Source organism: Saccostrea cucullata, unplaced genomic scaffold (assembly GCF_032062105.1).
Source record: "Saccostrea cucullata isolate Sc308-1 unplaced genomic scaffold, CSIRO_AGI_Scuc_v1 ctg3538, whole genome shotgun sequence".
Taxonomy (NCBI): domain Eukaryota; kingdom Metazoa; phylum Mollusca; class Bivalvia; order Ostreida; family Ostreidae; genus Saccostrea; species Saccostrea cuccullata.
The window spans coordinates 102,309-123,854 of record NW_026918140.1 but is presented as its reverse complement, the minus strand read 5'-3'; the positions used below and the strand labels follow the sequence as shown (position 1 = coordinate 123,854).

Below are 21,546 nucleotides of genomic sequence, written 5' to 3'. Positions count from 1 at the left end.
CAGTTGAAATTGACACCCCTCGGAAAACCATTGTCAACCTCTGCTGACGCGTCGGTTGACAATGGTTTTCCTTGGGGTATCAATTTCAACTGTTACCCTCCAAAACAGGCACCATTTATATAATGTAATACATGGACAGGAGTATATAAAATGAATAAAACTCTGGATACGACATAGTCCAGAATTTTTCTACCATTTCTAATTATGATATTCAAAATATTTAATATTATTACTTTATGGGATTTCTTAGCAATATTCAATGGTCATATGTTGAACTCGAGAACATCTCCACTTCTAAAGATATCAAGTTCTAAAAATCTGAATCCTATTAGAGAATGGTGGGATTTTCAGTCCCACCAACTATCCCACCATTCTCCCATGGGATAAAAAATGTCAGATGGGATATTTTCTCCTAGAGGATTTTTTCTCCAATGAATTTGTACAAATGGTATAAATCGCACGGATTTTGACAATGAATAATTTTCTCCAATACATTGTTAAAGTTGGAATATATTCTATAAATTATGATGAGAAATTTGTCATCGTCATAATGTATGGGATATATTCCATGTTTCACAATGTATGGAAGATATATCCGTGGGATTTGTCCCATTTGAACAAGTTGTGGGAGAAAAATCCTAATAGAGAACACCAAATACGCAACGAACGAACTTATCTCGACAATATTAACCGTATTACTAGTTTATGAATACCATCACTCGCTTTATATTTATTTTGTAATTATTTCAAAGGCGGATCCAGCACCGGCGCGCCGGGCGTGCTCCCCTCTCCCATTTGATTTTTTAGGTTTGTTTGTATTATCTTAAAATCAACAGGAAAACACCTCTATTTTGTTATAGGGTTCCTCAGTTTCCGGGGACTTTGCCCCTGGATCGCACCCCTGGATCCCCACCAGGGCTTTGTCCTGGACCCACTGGGGGCTTAAATGCAGCCCCCAGATTTCCCAGTCTTCTTCTGCGCCCCCCCCCCTCACGTTTTTATATTCCTGGATCCGCCGCTGAATAAATATTTAGACATTTTAATTGCTAGTACATATTTCTTACTTCCTATTTAGATATGAACGACCAATATCGGGTTATTATATTTATGTCGGGTTCCTTGTATCGCGGCACCCTAGACGGGAACATGCATCTATTGTTAAATTGTTCTCAGCTCTTGCAAAGCTTCGTATTGATAATTATTACAACCTATAAGTATGGCACGCCAAATTCACAAAAATGAGCTAAACATAGTTTCACACTTGATAAACTAGATTTATCAACTGTAAACTAAAGTTTAAAAACCGTAAAGTATAGTTAACAATTCGTTAACTATAGTTTTTATCTGTAAAACTATATACAACTGTATAACAGTTGATAACTATAGTTTACGAATGCTAATCTAAGTTTATCTGTCTGTAAGAAAACGTTAACAATAGATTTTGTTGATAAACTTAGATTCACGTCTGTAAACTATAATTTATCGTTAAGAGTTGTTTATCATAGTTTCACAAATCATGAAACTATATTTATCACATCGTGAACTATAGTTCACAAAGTTTACAAATCGTGAAACTGTATTTATCTGATAAGCTATGTTTTGCAACCGCAAATGATCGTTTTCAGTGTTAAGTATAGTTTGCAGTTCTGAAAAATAGATTATCGCGTTAACTGTGGTTTACAGATGTAAAATATAGATTAATGTTCAACTTGTTAACTATAGTTTACAGTCCGTAAACTATAGTTTACAACCGATAAACCTAGTTTTTCGACTATGAAACATGTTTAGCTCATATTTGTGAATTTGGCGTGCCATATATAAGACATTATCGTAATGAACAAAGGTCATCCTTTAACATGGGCGGATCCAGCAATTTTTGAAAAGGGGGGAGGAGGAGGTCTAAGTCGGTGTACCCAGCACTCATGCATAGAATCACACCATGACCACTTCAAATCCGTAGCTTCATTTATAAGAAAGGGGGTCCAAAAACATTTGACAAGGGAAAAAACAGACAAACATAAAACAAAAAAAAACTATACACCACCGTCTAAAATTGGGAGGGGGTAGCGTGGAGCTTCGTGTCACTTTTCTGTTCGGTACATAACTTGAAATCTTGAATCTGCTTATTTTCCAGCAACAAAAGATGTGGAGGGACCTTCCAAAACTGCAGCAAAAGATTATTCTCAGAAAAAGTGAGCCCCTCTTTCTGCATACTACAGGAACATTTTTACATTTTTTCTATATTGATTAAAAATATTTTATATGCATATTTCTAAAAGTTAGTTACTTCTGCAGATGGTCAAAAAATGGTATTATAGCTAAAGTTCGCTGGAATCTTCCTTGCATGTTACATGTACATGTACTTGTGGATGTTCGGAGCCCTTAGACAGGGTTGTGAAGGTACACGGAGGAAAGCAAATATGCGAAAATCAAAAGATCTAGTGAAGAGAAAGGACGGCGATTTTTTTTTTAAATTTTTCAAATGATTAGACGTATAAATATCTATATTACAGAAAAGATATCCTCTCTCTCTCTCTCTCTCTCTCTCTCTCTCTCTCTACAAAAATATGTGGGGGTTCAAACCCCCGAAACCCCCCACCCCACCCTTTGGTCTGCTAACGCTTTAATTTAGTATGGATTAATTTTCATTTATTATAAGTTAATTAAAAGTATTCAATAAAAACACACCTGAACATATGCATATATTTATATCATACTGGTACATGGAACATGGAACAACAAAGCGATTATACTTATCAAATTCACCAATAATTTTTATTTTTCTATACGTGTGATTCGTTCGTACGTTTTGTCAGTTACACAGGTAATCACAAAGTAAACAAGTTTACCGTTCGTAAAACAGATATCCGTTCGTTACGTGTTTGGTGTTCTCTACTGGGAGAAAATATCCCATTTGAGATATTTTCTCCCATGAGAGAATGGTGGGATAGTTGGTGGGACTGAAAATCCCACCATTCCCCCATGGGATTCTGAATTTAAGAACTTCATATCCTTAGAAGTGGAGATCTTTGTGACCTCAACGTAAAACCCTGGGATACTGCTTAGCAATCCCACCAAGTTATATAAAAATATTTTTGATATCACGATAAAAAATGGTAATAAAAAATCTGGACTACGTCGTGTCCAGAGTAAAATATCGTACTGTTATAACATGTTTATGTTACGAGACGCTTATATAGAGTTGAATAAAATTAATCACAACTTTTTCAATTATGCTTACAGAAATCTGATTCCACTCCTAACACGACATCATTTCTTTATAATAAATTATGCATCTGATATTAATAGTGCTTGATACTGCCATTTAAAGTCTTAAGAATTTTTTGTCAAGTATTTGTTTAGTATCTACACATATAGCGTAAGATAAGAGGCAAATACACTTCTTTTGATATAACCTTTTTGCACTGTTACTGTCTTCATCAGAAATAACATCTTCGAAGTTTCCCTATAACTTATGATTTATGCGCCAGCATTTTATTTAATAGATTTTAGACTTGCCATTTTAACTATTGATTCAGCATTGTAAGACCGATATTAGATCATCATTATTCTATTCTGTTTTAATTTTTAGCATTTTATTGAAGAAAAAATAATTTCAAAAACTATTTGCAAGAAAAAAAAAGTTTTATAATTAATAGTTTTCTGTCAATGAATGCATAATATGAATGTTTTAACAATATGTCAAAAAAGGCTGGAAGTAACATTACAAAAAAATATCTTAATTTTCGCAAAATCATTTCAATTTTTTTAAATTGAAAGGGGTGTATTTTAAAATTATCTTTGCAATAAAAACCCATTCTCTCGATGCATTGGGGTATATAAGGTCAATGGTTGCTTTTTCATAATATTAAATTCAATCATTTAACTTTTTTTTCTAAAAAAAAAAAAACAAGAATCCGTTTTTATTGTCTTTATTTTATGGTTCACTTACGAAAGGATTAACCCTTAAGACTTTATCTCGTGGTTTAAACAAAATCAGGTTTAAATTTCAATTCATGCATTTTATAACGTTAATAAATTTAAAAGCGCATACTCTGAATTATAAAAAAAATACCAAGTAATTGTTAGATCTCGTGATTTATACCTTTCAACTGCACCGATTCTGTATGATTAAGAATTTAACTAGATTAAAGAACTTAGTGCATTTTAATGTTTTCGATAAAAAACTGTAAAGGATTAAATGATAACCTAGAAAAAATTATTGGGTTTATAATTTAACAATTTAAACAGATTCCCATTGATTTAAAGAATAACGCATCGAATTTTTTCTATTTAAATTTACAGGTATCAGTTACAAAAAGTTTAATAAACACATCAGTTACAAATAATATAGGACCGTTCTTAACTCGGAGAGGATATTGAATAATCTTACCCAAAAATGGACACACAAACAAAATAAAACGAAAGGTTACAAACCCTCAGAAAAATGAAGATCAATGTTTTCTTTTTTTAAATAAGCATTATTATTATTAATTCAAGGAGGAATGCCGCACCAAAATTTTCTTTTATAGATCTTTAGGAAATACCTCTTAGCTTCTGGTTTCAGCACTGAAAGGCCGATATTAGCGCTGAATTATTTTTATTTGACCTTTTAGCATGTTTTCAGAGAATGTGAAAAAATGATTTATTTGCATATAAGATGCCTCTAAGTGAAAAAATGCTGTTTATAAATTCATCATATGAATATCTAATATCTAATAAACTATGTAAAGAATAGCCATATATATATTTAAATATTTTTTTTAAAAAATATATTGATGAAAACAAAAACACATTTTTGTGAATATTTTCAAAATTATGGTCAATATCAATTAACTATTGAGAACGTGTTAGTCAATCATATTTTTAAGAGAAATTGAAATGAAATTGCAAACTTTAAGAGAAATTATATTATTTAGATTTTGGCCAACCAAATTCAGCTGATTGCAACTATATGGAACTCCAAAATTATGGAAAATTTACCAAAGAAACCTTGTTTAATTTTGTGTGATATAAGTTAAAATGTATCGGAACTTTACAATCAAGTAGATTTCTTGGTGGTAAATATCTTTAAAAACGCATAAAATTATTATTTTATTCATTTTGTGTTAATTTGTTCGCCATCAATTTAATTTTGATCAGATAAGTTCCAAATATTAAAAAAATAATTTTTCCAGCATTTCGCAATTTCATGTCAATTTCTTTTTAAAAATTGAAAGAATAACATGTTCTTTATAGCTGTTACTACTTTAATGACGATATAACTAGTAGTCTAAAAATATTCACAAAATTGTTGTTAATATTGAAATATAATTTTTTATTAAAAAATATAAATATGTATCCAACCTTTTTTTGCATATTACATTGAACATTCATGTAAAAAATGTATAAAAAAAATCTTATAAAATATTTAAGAGTAAATATAAGATTTCAAATGCTACAACCTTAGATAAAGGGGATTTCTGAAAAATCTATTAAATAAAATGTTGGTGTTGCGTTTGACCTTAATTGTATCGTTTCCTTTTTACAAACATGCATGAAATTGTTTCTCTTTTCTATCAAAAATCTTCCAGAAAAATAAGAAAGAGAAAAACCAACAAAAATGAAACAGTTAAGATGGTAAAGACATCTAAACTTGACCGTTTGAAGCAAATTTGTTTTCAGACGTGTGCATCTGAATGTTGGACGTCAAAGATTTGAGAATTGGGGAAAAACTTTAAAAATCATGACAGTGACGAAGCATTGTTTTTTGAAAAAGTAAGAGGGTGATGATGCGGCCAGAGGAAAAAAAAACTTACCTGAAGAAGTTTACAAGCCACAAAATTATAATAAAAAAGAACATTTACCCAGAGTCGAAAATCATATTTCATGGTATGGAGGAGAGATATGTGTGTAGAGGCTAACTTTTTTTCTATGCAAACTTTTTTCAGTGCCAATTTTTATCTCTACTAGTCAGAGACCAGAAGACCATATGCGAAAGTAAGGTGTCCCTCCTAAATAATAGATAAAATAGTGCATCGGTTTTTTTATTTCGATGAACAGTGTTGCCATTGTGACTAAAAGTAGAAATGTCTGTGAAATTCCTTTGAAACGCTACTCCTTCTACACTTTTGGTCTGATGGCAATGGCTTATTTTCTCATCCTTTGTTATAAGTACAAACCAGTAGAGCTACAGTCTCGACAGAGACTTCTGGTTTGTACATACAATACTATATTTCCCTTAAATCACAAAAGTTGGGGCGTCCAGCCAGTCTATCAAAAAACATTTCCTAAGGTAATGTTGGAAAAAAAAAGTAGGGGCCACCCCCTCCCCCCCTTTTTGCTACGTGCCGGTATGAGTTTTAAGTCAATTGTGTGTAGGGGTTTAAAAGATAATGAATTAAATCCTTAATTGGAGAATTTTTATTACATTTAACTTCTCGAGAATATTAAGGTATACGGTCTTCATCTTCAACTAAATTAACATCATTAGCAATGGTGTGTCCAGTAGGACTGTTTTTGAAAGAAAATGTAAAAAGAAAACACTTTTAAAAATCTTGCTCTAGATGTTCAATATCTTGATATTGTAAGATTTCTTTAATATTGAAAAGTTTGGAAGCAAAAGTTTACGAAAATTTATAGGAAATACAGAGTTAAAATTTAAATCTGAAAAATGAAAGCAAAAATCTAAAGAAAATTACTTATTGCGTTAAATTGTATTCAATCCTCTGATTGAATTATCTAAAGACATACATTTATACAAAAATTTCAGGGGAAAGGCTAATTTATTAGGGAATACTTCAAAAAAGTTATTTGCGATTCAATGGGAAATTTAAAAAAAATAAGCAATTTTCTAAATGCATTAGAGTATAAAATGTCAATGGTTGCTTTATCATGATAAAGATCTTTTCATTCTAATAAATGCGAATTTTATAAACTTTTCTCAAAAAAGAAGGAAAAAAAACCTCGCTAAATCGTTTATCATCTTTATGTTATGGTCCATTTACGAGAGGTTTTACCTGAAGACTTTATCTAGTGGTTTACATAAAATCAAGTTCTAATAATTATTCATTCATTTTATATTTTTTAAACATTTATAAGCACAAAAACTTAATTTTTAAAAAAAGAACTAATTTATTCTTAGATTTTATGATTTCAAACTGAGGTGATCCAGTATAAGGAATACAGCTGGATTAAAAGAACTTAAAGGCAATTCCTATTTAAATATTGATTTGTTATAATCATACTTTAACCCTTTCTCTTCCGGCGCATTTTACGTGATTTTGGAGGTCTTTTGACATGACATTATTAAATTATTTCTAACTTTTTTATCCAAGGGGAAAGCTAGGCATAATGCATACCATTTTGTAGGAAATTTCTTACAGATGATTTTTTATGACTGTTTAGATACTCAACCACTGACCTTATTAGTAAAAATTGAGGTCAAAGGTCAATTAAGTGCAAAATTTTATGGAATTTTTTGATACTTTTTCATCTTTAAACTAAATATTAAGTATGATGTATGTTGAAATAGGAAATTTGGGATATACCCACAAAAGAGCATTATACTGTACTACATGAAACACATAAACTTTTTTTTCAATTCTGCATATAATTACTTAAAAGGGGTTGCTAAGGAACGCAGAATTCTTTAATTTTCGGGCAGAAATTTTCATTTTTTACTCATCCTAGACACATTTATGCATCCCAGCAGATATAAAAGTTAAATGTGAGGTCATAAAATTATAAGGGACATACAACAGATAAATTGTCATAAAGTTTGACCTCATTAGAACTATTTTTAGGAGGTCAAAGGTCAAATTAGTGCAAAAGTTTCATCAATTTTTTTCAACACTTTTCAATATTCTTGCCATAATTTTACACAATGGATGCTGACATGGAAAATTCTGAATATACTCTCAAGAAGGGATCAGAACTGCAATATCCATGCATCATTTTAGTTCAAATATCTGTTTAATGACCTTTAAGTGGTTGCTAAGCAACATCATTTTAAAGTTTTTGGCTATATACATGTTTGTTATTTCACATTCTGGACAAATTCTAGACACTTTTTGTATATTTCATGATATTGCTTGTAAGATATGGGCCATAAAGATGAAAGAACATTTTTGTATTAAAAATTGACCTTGACACTCTTGTTCTTCAGGGGGTCAAGGTCATATCAGTACAGAATTCTGCTTTAAACTGTAAGTAAATATCAATTTTGAAATGCTTCAAACATGGATAAATCATCTAATAGTTGACGTAATAAAAATGGCGAATGACAAAGTTTGCAAGCAAAGAATTCTGGTCTGCTTCTTACAAAGCCCTAGCAAAACATGTATACTATCTTTTTGTTAAACAAGAAATCCATTCTCTTGATGACATTAAAAATAATCTTTATTTTCATGGATTTAATTTAACAAGAAAAAAAAAACTAAATGATTTCATTGCAAGTTTTTCTGGTATAACAGAGCTTAAGGGGTACAATAAAGACTTGACATGTTATCTTGGAGGGAAATAATAATAGATAGCATTGGCAATATTTAATGCAAAACTGTTTAGTCAATAAGTTGAAAATTTGACGCTTATATCCAAATATACAAATACAGAAATATTGCAAGATGAATTCCAAATCAGATTGAAATCTTCAACAAAATGTTGAAGAGCACTTTTACTTTGTGTCCACCATTCTTTTATCAACTGTCATTTCTCTGTAAGACCGGAGGAAATTCTTTGACTTGTCCAAGACATTATTATTTGCTGTCAAGTACAAGTGATCAGCTTCTATCCTGTAAAAGATTTAAGTATTTTGAAACAGATACATGTCATTGTATATATAAATTTATATTTATAAATAAAATTAAGAATGCTAAAATTACTACGTTTATTTGATTTTCCTTTTAGAATTAAAATTGTATTCATTATGTGATCCAAGTAGTTAAATGATATTGTTAAGTCAATTTAATGTATCAGGACTGATAATTTAACAACTTGTAGTAAACCATCATGGTAAAATTACTGAACTAAAACAAATAGCATATATGGCAATCTGACTAAAGCCTGACCTCTGTTTACGCTATCGCAACATGTAAAAAAAATCTGGCATTAGATTGCTACGAAGGCCAGGAAGGGACACGTAAATTTTTCAAAAAAGTAAAAGATGATATCAAATCGAATTAGACAATCTAATCCCAAGGATTACTAAATTGTTCCCTTGATTTATAATATGAGATCTCCAATTACACAATCCGATCTTAAGGATTACTAATTCGCCCTCTTGATTCATAATTTGAGATCTTGAATTACATACTGGTAATTTGTTTTCACAGATTGATAATTCAACATCTTGATTTGTTACAACGTCAGTCTTATGATTTTGGAAATCTGTGCTCTTGAATTTCATTACATATATTTACAGAAACATCCAACCATTTTAATCAATAAGTGCGTTCTATCTATTTTGTTTCAGCAACCGGTCGTTTCCAACCTCTTTCATAACTAATTCAACGTATATTTATTTTAGAAATATTATGATTACACAGGACCCATATTCACTTTTACTACATGTATCTAGGACTTTCAATTATTCTACAAGTAACACAAAAACTTGTAAGATTTTTTGTTGTACAAATATCAGTACTAGCACATGGATTTGAAAATGTTCATGTATTTTTCTCATTTTGGACCGTAATATGTAAATAATAAAAGTTAGGATGTAAAATACTACAATATTTTATTTTTTAAACATGTACCGGTATTACCATATCCGATATGTACAGATAAATAATTTAAACGAAATCATGGGAAGGGTTTACATTCCGAGGGAATGAATCATTTAAACTAAAAGAATGAATTATACAATCTGAGATAACGGACTGTGTAATTTGAGGGAACGAATTGGTAATCTGTGAGAATGAATTTGCAATTTGTTATAACATATTGTCAATCCGATAGAATGGATTGTATAAATCAAGAACTCGGTTTACTTTTATAAATTTTAAAAATTCTATGTCCCTTCATGGCTTTCATAGATTTCATACCTGCATGGCTGCCAGGGTTGTAAAAAGAAAGGAGACAATAGACTGCAATGTTACTTCAGGGCAAAATTCCTGGCGCAAGGCTGTTCGTGATCATGGGAGTGTTGATAAACCATCCAGGGAGTTTGACCACCCATGTATATGATGTAGGATAATTGGAAAGTGTCTGAAAAATTTAGAAAATGGAAATTCTAACCACATACTTTATGCAGATTGGAAATACAACAGCAGTCTATAAAAACAGTTTGTTCCATATCTCAGCATTCATTCAGATAGATATTACATGTTTAAATCATGTTATATAATACGTCTGTATGAATAATCAAGCATCATAAGTATTATGTGTTTCATACACTTATTTTTCAAAATATAAATCAAATGTTTATAAACTTGTATGAATGCGATATCATGAGAATGACACAAATGAAATTAGATTTTATTTTTTTAAATTTTAGAAATACAGAAATTTTCAATACCAAAATAAAAATTTACCTGTTCATTGGTGTCCTTACATATTAATTGACCTTCCGCTCGTAGTTCATGGTGGGCTTAGAAAGTGGGTATTCACAGATGAAAGTATTGTTGCATATGCTGAAAGCACCCTAAAATTTCAATGTGAAAGTGGTACATGTACACCTATACACACTGGTACATAGATACTAAAAACAACTATCCATTATTATGACAACTTTGATTTTACTTTGAACTTACGAGTGATTGTCAAAAGCATCAAAGTTCAAAAGCAATGCAAAATTGGCTGAACGATACGAAACACGCACACTGAAACATAAAGATCTAGTACATGTGTACATTTAGTTTTCTTTTGAACGTGAACTAATGCGTTTTAAACTTAAACTTTTCAGTCAATATACACATATTCTCACCTGCTAATACCAAAGGCATATCCGTATTATTTGATGTGATGATCTTCGTCGTGAAATAATCATGAAAATTGACGTTCAGATTTCGGATCACCATGACCATCATGTTTACACCAAAGCGGAAACACGTGTTTATTTCAATTCGTATCAACTCATACAGTATTGAGTCGTATTTATTTATAAATGCGAGTTTTTGTATTGTTAAATATAGATCTAATTTAATTGCAAATTAATAAGTATACAGTATAACAAGATACAACAATATTAAAAATCTGATTGATTTTTTTTTTTAGTAAAGATCGACGTTTTGGAAATCTACAATTTTTATCAATATTGTATATCGCTTCATGAAATATACATCATTGCATGTAGATGAATAAATCAACATTCACTTCACAAAAGGCAGAACGAAAGTATATATTTGTTTTTTGAAATCTATTTTTTTTTTTTGTATTATGCATTTATTTCAGTAAAAAATATATTTGAATGGTCAAAAAAGTCTTATAAAAGAATTTGTTGTTTCGAGTAAGACGCAACAATATCGACCTTGACGTTACATGTAAAATTGACCGATTTTTCCATAAAAACTATGCAAAGGTCACAAATTCAAATTATCGTAATTAAGAAAATACTGAGTGTAAGAAGGCATATAAGGGCTTGTTGGAAAGGAAATTTTCTCTACTATTACCAGCTTTATTTTGTTTTCCCTATTTCAACACAGAAATAAACGTAAAACTGAGCTTTGTTTAAATATTACGAATAAAATTGATAAAAAACACATAAGTGCAAAAAAATTCTTGTTTTTAAAATATATATTAAAGTAATAACAATAATTTTTACATATTTTAAAAGTAGAGAAAATATTCTTTAAGAATATACCATGCTTTTTTATAAAGTTAATCAGGAAAAAAATTGTCAATCGTCTGGAAATTCGGCAATCGCTTTGGAAAATTACGCCATTTTCAAAAAGTCTCGTTTGTCTTTACAACGTAAAATCGATTAAATACCGGCAATCAAGATATAATCTTTTTAGATATTTTAAAAGTAGATAAAATTTCCAAAAAGATGATATATAGGTTATATACCTTCATGCTACCACAAAATAGATACGGAGATCTTATTTTCGCGAAGTCGTGTTTTAACGCGCCACCGGTCAATTTGACCGGTACGGAAGTGAAGGGGTTAAAGGATCAAAGATCAATTTGTACGTAAGGAAAAAGTGTATATAATTTGGGAAACATTTATTCATTAAATTCATTTCCAAGAATATTGTATAACCGATTTCATTTGTTGTTGTTTTTGTTTAAATTTACAGGCGACAGTCACAAAAAAGGAAATGAATGCATGCATTAAGAATAGCAGGGCCTTTATTACCAAAGAGATGATATTGAAAAAAAGATTAAAGTAACAGAATACGTCAAAATCACGTATTTCTTTTACGATATCTGTAGCATACATAGAAAAGACTTATGAAAATTATGACAATACAGCTATGATATGACAATTGAACTGCAAGAAAAAACTGCACACTATAAGTGCCGGTGTAAAGACGAATAATGTCCCTCATCGAATTATGAGACAGCATTTGACAAATATTCATATTAAATATTTAGCTTTTTTGTGCTAAAGGTAACCGACAAAATAATGAACTTATTGCATGTTGAAAACCTTATTGATCGAAAAAAAAATATTATACCTTTTTTTATGTTCAATATTCCTCTCAATTTTTCACTTCTCACATGTTGGTCTCATCTACTTCTCGCCAGGAAAGCTGTTCAGACTTTTCCGGATATGACGTTTATCTCCGATTTGTTCCAATTTATGTTAATGAGGGTAGGAGGTATGTGATGCTGGACAGACTCAGATAACTCAGACCACGTAACATTGAGTTATTTGAACACTAGTGAATCGGCAAACCTGAGATGGTGTTACACGATAAATTAAGGTCCAGACTATTTGATATCATTGAAATCAGCATACAAGAACTCTAAAGTTGACATCAAAAAGATGCTTGAGTTTCTTATAGACAATATCTATATGGTTTTTGGAGACCAGGTCTTCCAGCAATATTTTTGAATCCCAATGGGTACCAATTACGTTTCCTTATTAGCAGACCTATTTTTTGTATTCATATGAAGCAGAAATTGGGCTAAATTTTATGCGTGAAAAAAGAAAAAACATTTGCTTTGGGATTCAACTCGACATTTCGATATATCGACGACATAATTTCAATTAACAATGGTAATTTCCATTCCTATGTCCATACGATATATCCTGGTGAACTTGAGATAAATATACCACAGAGTCTGACACATCTGCTTCATACTTGGATATTTTACCAGAAAAGGACATAAATAGTAATCTAACAACAAAGCTCTATGATAAACGTGATGCCTTTAACTTTTCTATCGTCAACTTCCCTTACTTATGCAACAATATACCTTCATCTCCTACATACGGAGTTTATATATCTCAGATGATTCGATACGCAAGAGCATGCTCTACCTATAAACAATTTCTAAAAGGAGGTATATTATTGACAAACAAATTGATGAAACAAGAATTTCGTAAGTCCTATGGTCGATACAATGACCTTGTCAGCAAATACAATTTCTCATTGAGTCAAATGCTGACTGACATTTTTCAGACTAATTGTTATTCCATTATTGACACACTGAATTGACGATGGATTTTTTCGTTATTTCCCGATTATGACAAGGAGCACACGGCTGGTGTGACCGGTCGGCATGGGATGCTCACTCCTCCTCGCACCTGATTCCACCTATAATGTTTTGGAGCTCTGTGTTTGTTCTGCTCCTATTTTGTATCGCTTTATGGACTTTGATCTTGAATTCTGTTCGTTATCTCCATATCCTTCATAACAACTGAAATAGGTCGGAGACTAAACACCAATACAATCATCTATTTTTGTTCGTATCACCTGTCCTCAAAGGAGAATAAGAATTCTTAACACTTTAGAAAAGAATAAATGCGACATTTGCAATTGAAATATCTTCAAAAATACGTGTAATTATACAATTCAGGTATCCATTCGATTTACATTAATGCAGTATGAAGATTATCATATCCCTATCCAATGTGGATAAAAATAATCCTTATAATTTGAGTTGAATTCATTACGGAATTCAGATCCTTCTCTTGCGGGCCTTTTATAGTAAGACACCTTCCCTTTATTGAACCAAGAGGCCCACCAGCTGTACGTACCCACAGATGATATCACGTGATCACACGAGGCCATAAAAGCCATATCAACTTTTGGAATATTCCCTTGTACAAATTCTACCCTGTAGTTCTTAGGAATATTTTCCTTTGACAACTCAAAGTCATTGGAGCAAACAATGTAAAGAAGATTAGAATAGCTATTGAAAAGTTTCATAGCTTTCTCAAAGTATTCCTTGGTTGCAACTTTATAGGCCAGTAGAAGCATGGCTTAAGTTGTCACCTCGTCTAATGTGGATTGCAATTAATGTCACATTTTTTCAAGTTGTGTTGAATTTCTCAACGATACCATTAATAATATGATCAACTTTGTTTTTTAAATGATCTCGTATTTTAAACTGTTCTCGTAATTCTCTTGAATCATTATGAAAATATTTCCATGACTGTAAATAATCTCCAACTCTAAATGTTTCATTTGGTGTTAAGTTTACTAGACGGTCATCGTATATACATATACGGCGCTCAATTCGAGCTTTTGCATTGATACATTCTTCTTTCTCTTTACTGATCAAAAGGTATTTACTATTTTTCATTTCAAACATCTTGTATACTGTGTCATTTTCTCCTATCACAACTTTCAAACCCATGGAGACAGCGATTCCAAATCCTGACGCAAACTGGAATAAATTATTGCCAAGTCTACCCTTAAATGTTGGACACACATACATTCCAGAAAATGAATTTGTTTTAGATACGTTTTGGTAGATTGTCATGCTAGGTGATACAGAAGCAGTGTTTGACAATGTAGAAACCTCTGTGGTAACATCTGATAACACCGCCATTGTGGTATTTGGATTGGTAAGCTTCATGTGGATTGATGGGATATAATTCACCATTTCCTTTTTTAGAGAGTTTAATATGAACAAGTTGAGGAACAGCACTGTGGCGACAATTACCCACCGTCTTGCATTCACATACACTGGAATTAAAATGTTACTAAAAATTAATCTGTCTGATCAAAATAATTTGAATTGCTATTGATACGTTATGAATGATTTTAATTTAGCTTATTTTTTTAGAATATAAAATACCTATTTCTTCTTTTTAAAAAAGGGAGAAATATTTCAATTTTTTGGAGATATACAAGTACATGTTTATAGGCAAGAACAAATAGACATGTTACAAAAAAATCACCCACATCTTCGAAAACGTACGGAAAATAAGTTTCTCATATCGACTTCAGAATTCTTTTTAGATCTGAAAAAGAAAGAACAGAGTCAATTATAATCTACTTTTAACTTACAACAAAAATATTTTTTTTAATTTTTCAATTGACAAAATAATTATGGTTCTCCTACTGAAAAGTCAAAGCTTCCGTTAGGATATTCCAAACTGTCAATTTAAACATGTACTTATATATTTTCCTGCAGAAGAAAACTATGAAATATTGCAGAATTGGCGATATCCTGCTTTATTTAATGCGGAACGCCAAATAATGATGCAGTACGAAAATAAGACAGATATGATATATTCCATTTTATGCAAATACACGGCTTATTTATTTTCTATACATTTCATTGTTTACACAGAATTTTTAAAAGTTTGTCAAAGAAGTTTCCCGTTCGCTGCTCCGTGACGACCTCCGACGTCATGGGTTTTTGCCTTTTTTAATCAAGTTCACGTGTATTTAGAAGCTGATATCTTTTAAACTGACAAGAATATTATAAGGAGTACAGCTTAATTTAAACGTGTAAATTTCGTTTTGTTTCAGCTCCATTTATTAGAGGTATGGCTATAAATACTTATACCCCGGTAGAGTTAACATAAGAATTTACAGTACTGTAATCAATTTTGGCGTTTCTCCATGACCCAATTATGCTGTTCTCAATCTTTGATAAATTTTATAAATAGGAAGATATATTACAATATATAAACATAGCAATTGCCAAAAAATGAAAAGAGAAGAAAAAAATACGTTATTTTGGTTACGGATGTTTTTTCAAAGTATGGAAAATAATTTGAACAAATAAACATTGAAGTTACTATGGGGGTAAGGTATTGATTACTAAACATTATTTTTATATTCATTTAATTATATTTAAATTTTGAAAATGTCTCAAAAGAATTTAAAGATACAGTGAAAAAAAAATTAAAATTGTTAACATTTTAGTGTTTCAAAACAGAAAGAACTTCAAAATTAAAAGAGTAGTTTATGATGTTATTTGTTATGCTCTTTTTGTAGTCGAGGGGTTAGGTTCGATTCTCAGTCCCTACTTCCGTTTCGACCTAAGACGTGAAAGATGGTAGTGTATGTTCTTTGACTAAACATTAGACAATAAAAGTGAAAGCTTAAAAGTGTTACTGTCGATGAGTGCTATTGTTGATATTGGCAATTCCAATAATCCTAAGTGCTGAGCATAGGTTTAAATTTGAAGCTTTTTATTGGTTTATTTTTGTTGTAGTTTATTTTTAATGGGGAAATTGGAAGAAGATATCGAATATGAAAACAATATTTATATCAAAATGAAAATGCATTGTAATTGTTACTTTATTGTTTGCGTCTTTATACAATAGAGTAGTATAGTAGTAATATATTTCTTTCTTAATACAGAACTCTGTTATTTAATGGCATTTAGTTTGTATTCGACCATTTCTGAATTAAGAACATAGCGTTGTAAAAATATTTATGTCAAATATTGTTCAAAGGGATTGTTCAGAGTTGATGAATGTTAAATCGCGTTTCCACACAATTAAGTTTAGATTCTGTAGAAACTATTAGAAAATATGAGCCTTAGAAGAAGACAGTGGGTATTTTCGGTGATTTTTAAAAGTCTTCAATCATATTTTTATTAATAAAAAGATTCGAAAAAGTATATATTGAGATTTGTTTTTTTTTCTTCTGTAAATTACATAAAAAACATACGCATTTTTAGGGAAAATATTAAATCTTTCGAATTTTATTTTCTCAATTTTAAAGGTAATATTGTAAACTTTTTCAATAGTAAATCTGTTTTGATGAAACACAATTATGTTTGCAACTTGATATTTACAGACTTGGAGACCGTACAAAAGATACATTTTATTTTTTCTATCATTTGATAGAAACGGTAAACATGCAGTTTTTTTTTTAATTTATCATTTAAAATGCTTATTTAAAACAAAAAAATCTGAATAGAATAAACCTACCCTTGTTGAGAGCTCCTTACCGAAAATGAAATTGTCTAAGCGCTACTGCTTAATATGTGGGAAAAACATCGTTTAATCAAAGTACTGAAAGTATTGTTACGAATTGATGGTGTTGTTTGTTTGGATGTTCCCTCTCGAGAATTGTTCACTCATATCATATGAAAAAAAAAGCACGTGCTTGTGGAGAGCTCAAATTTTGTCCTATACTCGAAATACTCGATGGCTGTAAGTGCCATCACTTACAGCAAAATAGGACCTTGGTTTAAACGGTCTGATCTGAAGGACCGGTCTCCATGTCCCACAGCTTCAGCTTAGTGAGCATCACAAGGATCGACTCCTGTCAGCGAAGGCTTGCAACAATAAATTGTTTGTATTGAGATTTGTGACTAACCACTTAGAGACAGACCACAGAGGATAATTTTTACTTTATTTTGGCAATATTATAAAAATTTTGTATGAGGAGAAGACTATCTAAGTTGTTCCAGAACTTGTGTCTTATCCTTTTGGCTTTAATTGTCAATAAAATATGTTCAATTCAGAGGATAGTCAACCCTTACAGGTTTGTTTGTTATATTTCTAGACACAGTGAATGTAAGTCTCTGAAAGCACTGGATGTCTGGACGTCCTGAATAAGGACAATTCAGTATCTTCTGATATCAAAGGCTTGCTACTAGCAAAATAGGACTGCACGTGACTCAATCAACGAGCCTAAAAAAAGCATTGCTGGTGTTGGTCCGTTGTCATTTGTGAACCCTCTGTTTTCTTTTAAGGCTGACCTTCAAATGTGATTTTACCCTAATTTAAGAGAGGGCCATATCTGTATATATTAGCAGTCCAATCATTTAACCAATCATTTTAAAAGGAAAAATATTTATCCGAACCCGAAATTATTGAATCAACCAAGTAAGGTCCCCTCAATACGTTTAACAACAAAATAACAATTTTGCTATTTTAAAATCTATCAAAACATAAAATAAACTGACACAAGTAAAATGATTGTTTTCACTAAAATAGACGTTAACGCTTCAAGGGAGGATAGAACTGGAAAGATATCTAGCATTTGTGAAGTGTAGCAGAGAAAGCCTTGAGGGATTGAAACTTTTTTTTGATATTGAATATGTATTACGTAATTTTATTTCTTATTAATAGATGATATGTTGCATTTTTTATTGAACGACCCTTGCACAATTACACATCGACTTACTTCCGAACTTTTTAATTACAAAAAAACTTTACATGGCCTAGATATTGAGTATCTGAAACATAAACCTCGATAATCGTGTTCATGTTCTTCTTCACTCTATAACTATAATCCTGCTGGACAGGTTTTTACAGGTGTCGTAAATATCATTGATAATGAGGACCTTAGATCACTTATCTTAAAAGACCCTAAATATAGGAAAACCCGATCCTTCAACTGGCGTCACAATTTTATAAATATTATGAATCATGTTGAAGATTCACCAGGCGATGGGCTAGCTGTGATAGATTAGACGTCGATACTTTGTCGAGCGCTTTATTAAAGTTTATAATGAAGTGATAATCTTATATTATTACGTTAATAATAAGACAAATAATATATATGTATCCAATGAAAACAAATCAAGACTCACATACTCGAATAGTCATTTAACTGTTAGAGCTTTCTGCCTTTTATGGCTCTTCAAGCAGTGACAAATTTAACTGTCTGAAGTTAAATAGTTAAAATAACTATTTGACTCTTTTGAATCTTGATTTTTTTTCATTGGATACATATAAAATTATTTTTGGTTATGCCTTCCCCTCATGCTCCTCCGACTGAAATTGCTTCCTACGGTCCTGTAACTTACTATCATACTTATGATAAAAAAATACAATGAAAAATTAAGTTCGCCATTTTTTCAAATGGACATTTCAGTATAAAACATGAAATCAAAACAAATCCGCCTATAAGTGAGAATTAAAGTCTCTTTCAAACATTTTCTCATTTTATTTCCTTTATAAGGTAAACTCTGCATGTCATTGTCAAAGATGTTAATAAACCTGGAATTTACACAAAAATCCAGTTTAATTTTAAAACAATTGCCTGGTCTTTGCATGTGTGTTTATCTAATTTTAAATGTGATATTGTACATTTCTTGCCATGGCCTTAATGCCTAGATTCACGTACAAAAATGGCCTTGTTTACTACAATAGAAAATTCATCAAGTTTTGTCGGGCCATGTGAAACACGTGCACTGATAAAATGTTATACAGTTATAGACTAGGTATGAGGGCAACATATGATTTGATGGACCTGAAGATGAAAATGTTGCCCGAGGCTGCAGGCCAAGGGCAACATTTTTTTACCTTTAGGTCCAACAAATTATATGTTGCCTTAATCCAAGTCTATAACTGTTTTGTTATACCCTTTAGTGCTCACGTACGATATAATCAACACACTATATTATCAATTACTTTATATGGAATATTATGGCTTAATCAGTAAATATAAAACAATAGCCGAGAAAGAGCAAAATTAATTATATTTTTATTACATCACAAAAATTATTTAGCACAAAACACTCTTCCCTTCTTCTTACCTTGCTGGTAGCAACAATATCTTGCAGCTCTTTTAAAACTTCGGCTATTTCCGTGTCGCCGATATTTAACGACGATTAAAAACTTGAGAAGTAGCAGTGACGTTGCGGTTTAACAATTCTTCTGTTGGACTACCAGGCCGGTTAACAGTGAAATTGTTAGACCGATTGTAAAAAACATTTCTTTTGTTGGACTTGTTATTAGTAATAAAAATATAGAAAGCTTTTTATAAGGGTATAACAATAAAGCTTGCTGTATATATTGAAGCATATCTAATCTAGATAGTCAAGATATGCCTTCACTCACGAGTGTATCGAAAGATTACTGTCTTAAACAATAAGTATATGTACTGTATAGACAAGAAGAATTGCTTTTAATTAGCAGATTTAAAGAATTTCATGTGTAATCAGCGGAGATCATATTTTTCTTCAGTGAAAATAATTTGAGTTCGACAAGGAAACAAAAACTTAGAATTAGGGGTTAGGTGTCAAATAGCACACCTTCTATTTTATGTGAAGGGAGGATATTTGCCCGGCATGGACAAAATCGTTATTTTCAAATTTAGCGAGGTAGTTCATACATGCAGATTTATTATTTTCCTATTAGTTCAGAACAGACAGATGTTTTACATGTATTTATAAAATATGGAATTGTAACTGTTTTTCCCATTTGCTTGATAATATTTTTTATAATGTGTTTTACACACTCATCGACAATTTGATGAGAAAATAAAACAATTACATGCACAAAATAAAGTACTATTCTGCAGTTTTTATGTGCACTTTTACCGATTATTTTTCCGATGATTTTTTTCTTATGTAGAGTTAAACACATAAGGAATCTTTGTGAAAATATATATTTCTCGCAAAATAATAAAAAAAAAACCTACTTACACATGCAAATTTCTATGTTTAAAACGCTCAAAATTTTTTGAAAGAAGGCAATAGCGACCTTATGCGCCTGGACGAAGCAAAAGCATTGGGGTTTATAACATCTAATTCATTTGTTTTTAAGTGTCACATCGAAACGAACCGTCACGAAACGAAACGTGCCGTTCACAAAGCGTACTGTACCGTCCAAAAAAACGAAATATACATTTCACAAAAGGAACCGTTCTGTTCAAGTGGTGAAATAGCACGGTCTTGGGTCTGAAGAACATGCTCTTGCGTACCGAATCAACTGAAACCCGTATGTAGATGTTGACGATTGAAAAGTTAATGTCATCACATTTATGATAAAGCTTTGTTACAATGTAGATAACCAATCTAGTAGAAGATCCAAATGTGAAGCAGATTTGTCAGACAAAAGAATGGAAATACCCATTGTTATGGAGGACGTTTACGCAGGTTTCAGAAGATAGATAGGAAATTTTAAAAATTATAAAATGCTAAATGAAACTTTTTCTAAATGGATAAAATAAACAAGTTTTAACTCAGTATCAACTTTGAAAAATAATATTTTTTTCATTTGAAGAAAATGTGCAGGAACAAAAGTCAATATTTTGTTAAGCCAAGAAAATTCGGACTAATTGTTTAATTTTTCGTTTTTGTCAAAAATTATTTTTTGTAATATCAATTACAATGTATAGGTTACATATTTTTAAATATCAGATTGCATATATTATGTGTGTAAAAGCTCATGAAATATATAAAATCATTTAATGCTTTGAAGAAAAGCAATTCAAAAATATAAACAGAAACCATTCAAGACAACATATTTTA

The 21,546-nt window shown here is 31.0% G+C and overlaps 1 protein-coding gene and 1 long non-coding RNA gene across 4 annotated transcripts; both read right to left on the bottom strand.

The window, feature by feature from the left end:
• Positions 1-7,689: 7,689 nt before the first annotated feature.
• On the bottom strand, positions 7,690-10,989 carry LOC134256542 (uncharacterized). 3 transcript variants are annotated; one of them, XR_009989763.1, is made up of 4 exons: positions 10,904-10,989; positions 10,512-10,621; positions 10,023-10,185; positions 7,690-8,771 (listed from the first exon to the last, which is right to left on the bottom strand). It is a non-coding gene; the product is annotated as an uncharacterized LOC134256542 (long non-coding RNA). The 3 variants fall into 3 exon arrangements; XR_009989749.1 differs by lacking the exon at positions 10,904-10,989 and adding an exon at positions 10,731-10,886; XR_009989744.1 differs by lacking the exon at positions 10,904-10,989 and having other exon boundaries at positions 10,512-10,886.
• Positions 10,990-14,351: 3,362 nt separating this feature from the next.
• Positions 14,352-15,112, bottom strand: LOC134256464 (uncharacterized). The gene has a single exon (XM_062739136.1). It carries the CDS (start codon positions 14,974-14,976, stop codon positions 14,401-14,403), a length of 576 nt encoding a protein of 191 aa, XP_062595120.1. The 5' UTR covers positions 14,977-15,112; the 3' UTR covers positions 14,352-14,400.
• Positions 15,113-21,546: the final 6,434 nt, after the last annotated feature.

What these genes read in the sequence shown, in the direction of transcription:
- LOC134256464 (XM_062739136.1), bottom strand. Translation starts at nt 14,976, where the DNA reads ATGGTGAATTATATCCCATCAATCCACATGAAGCTTACCAATCCAAAT.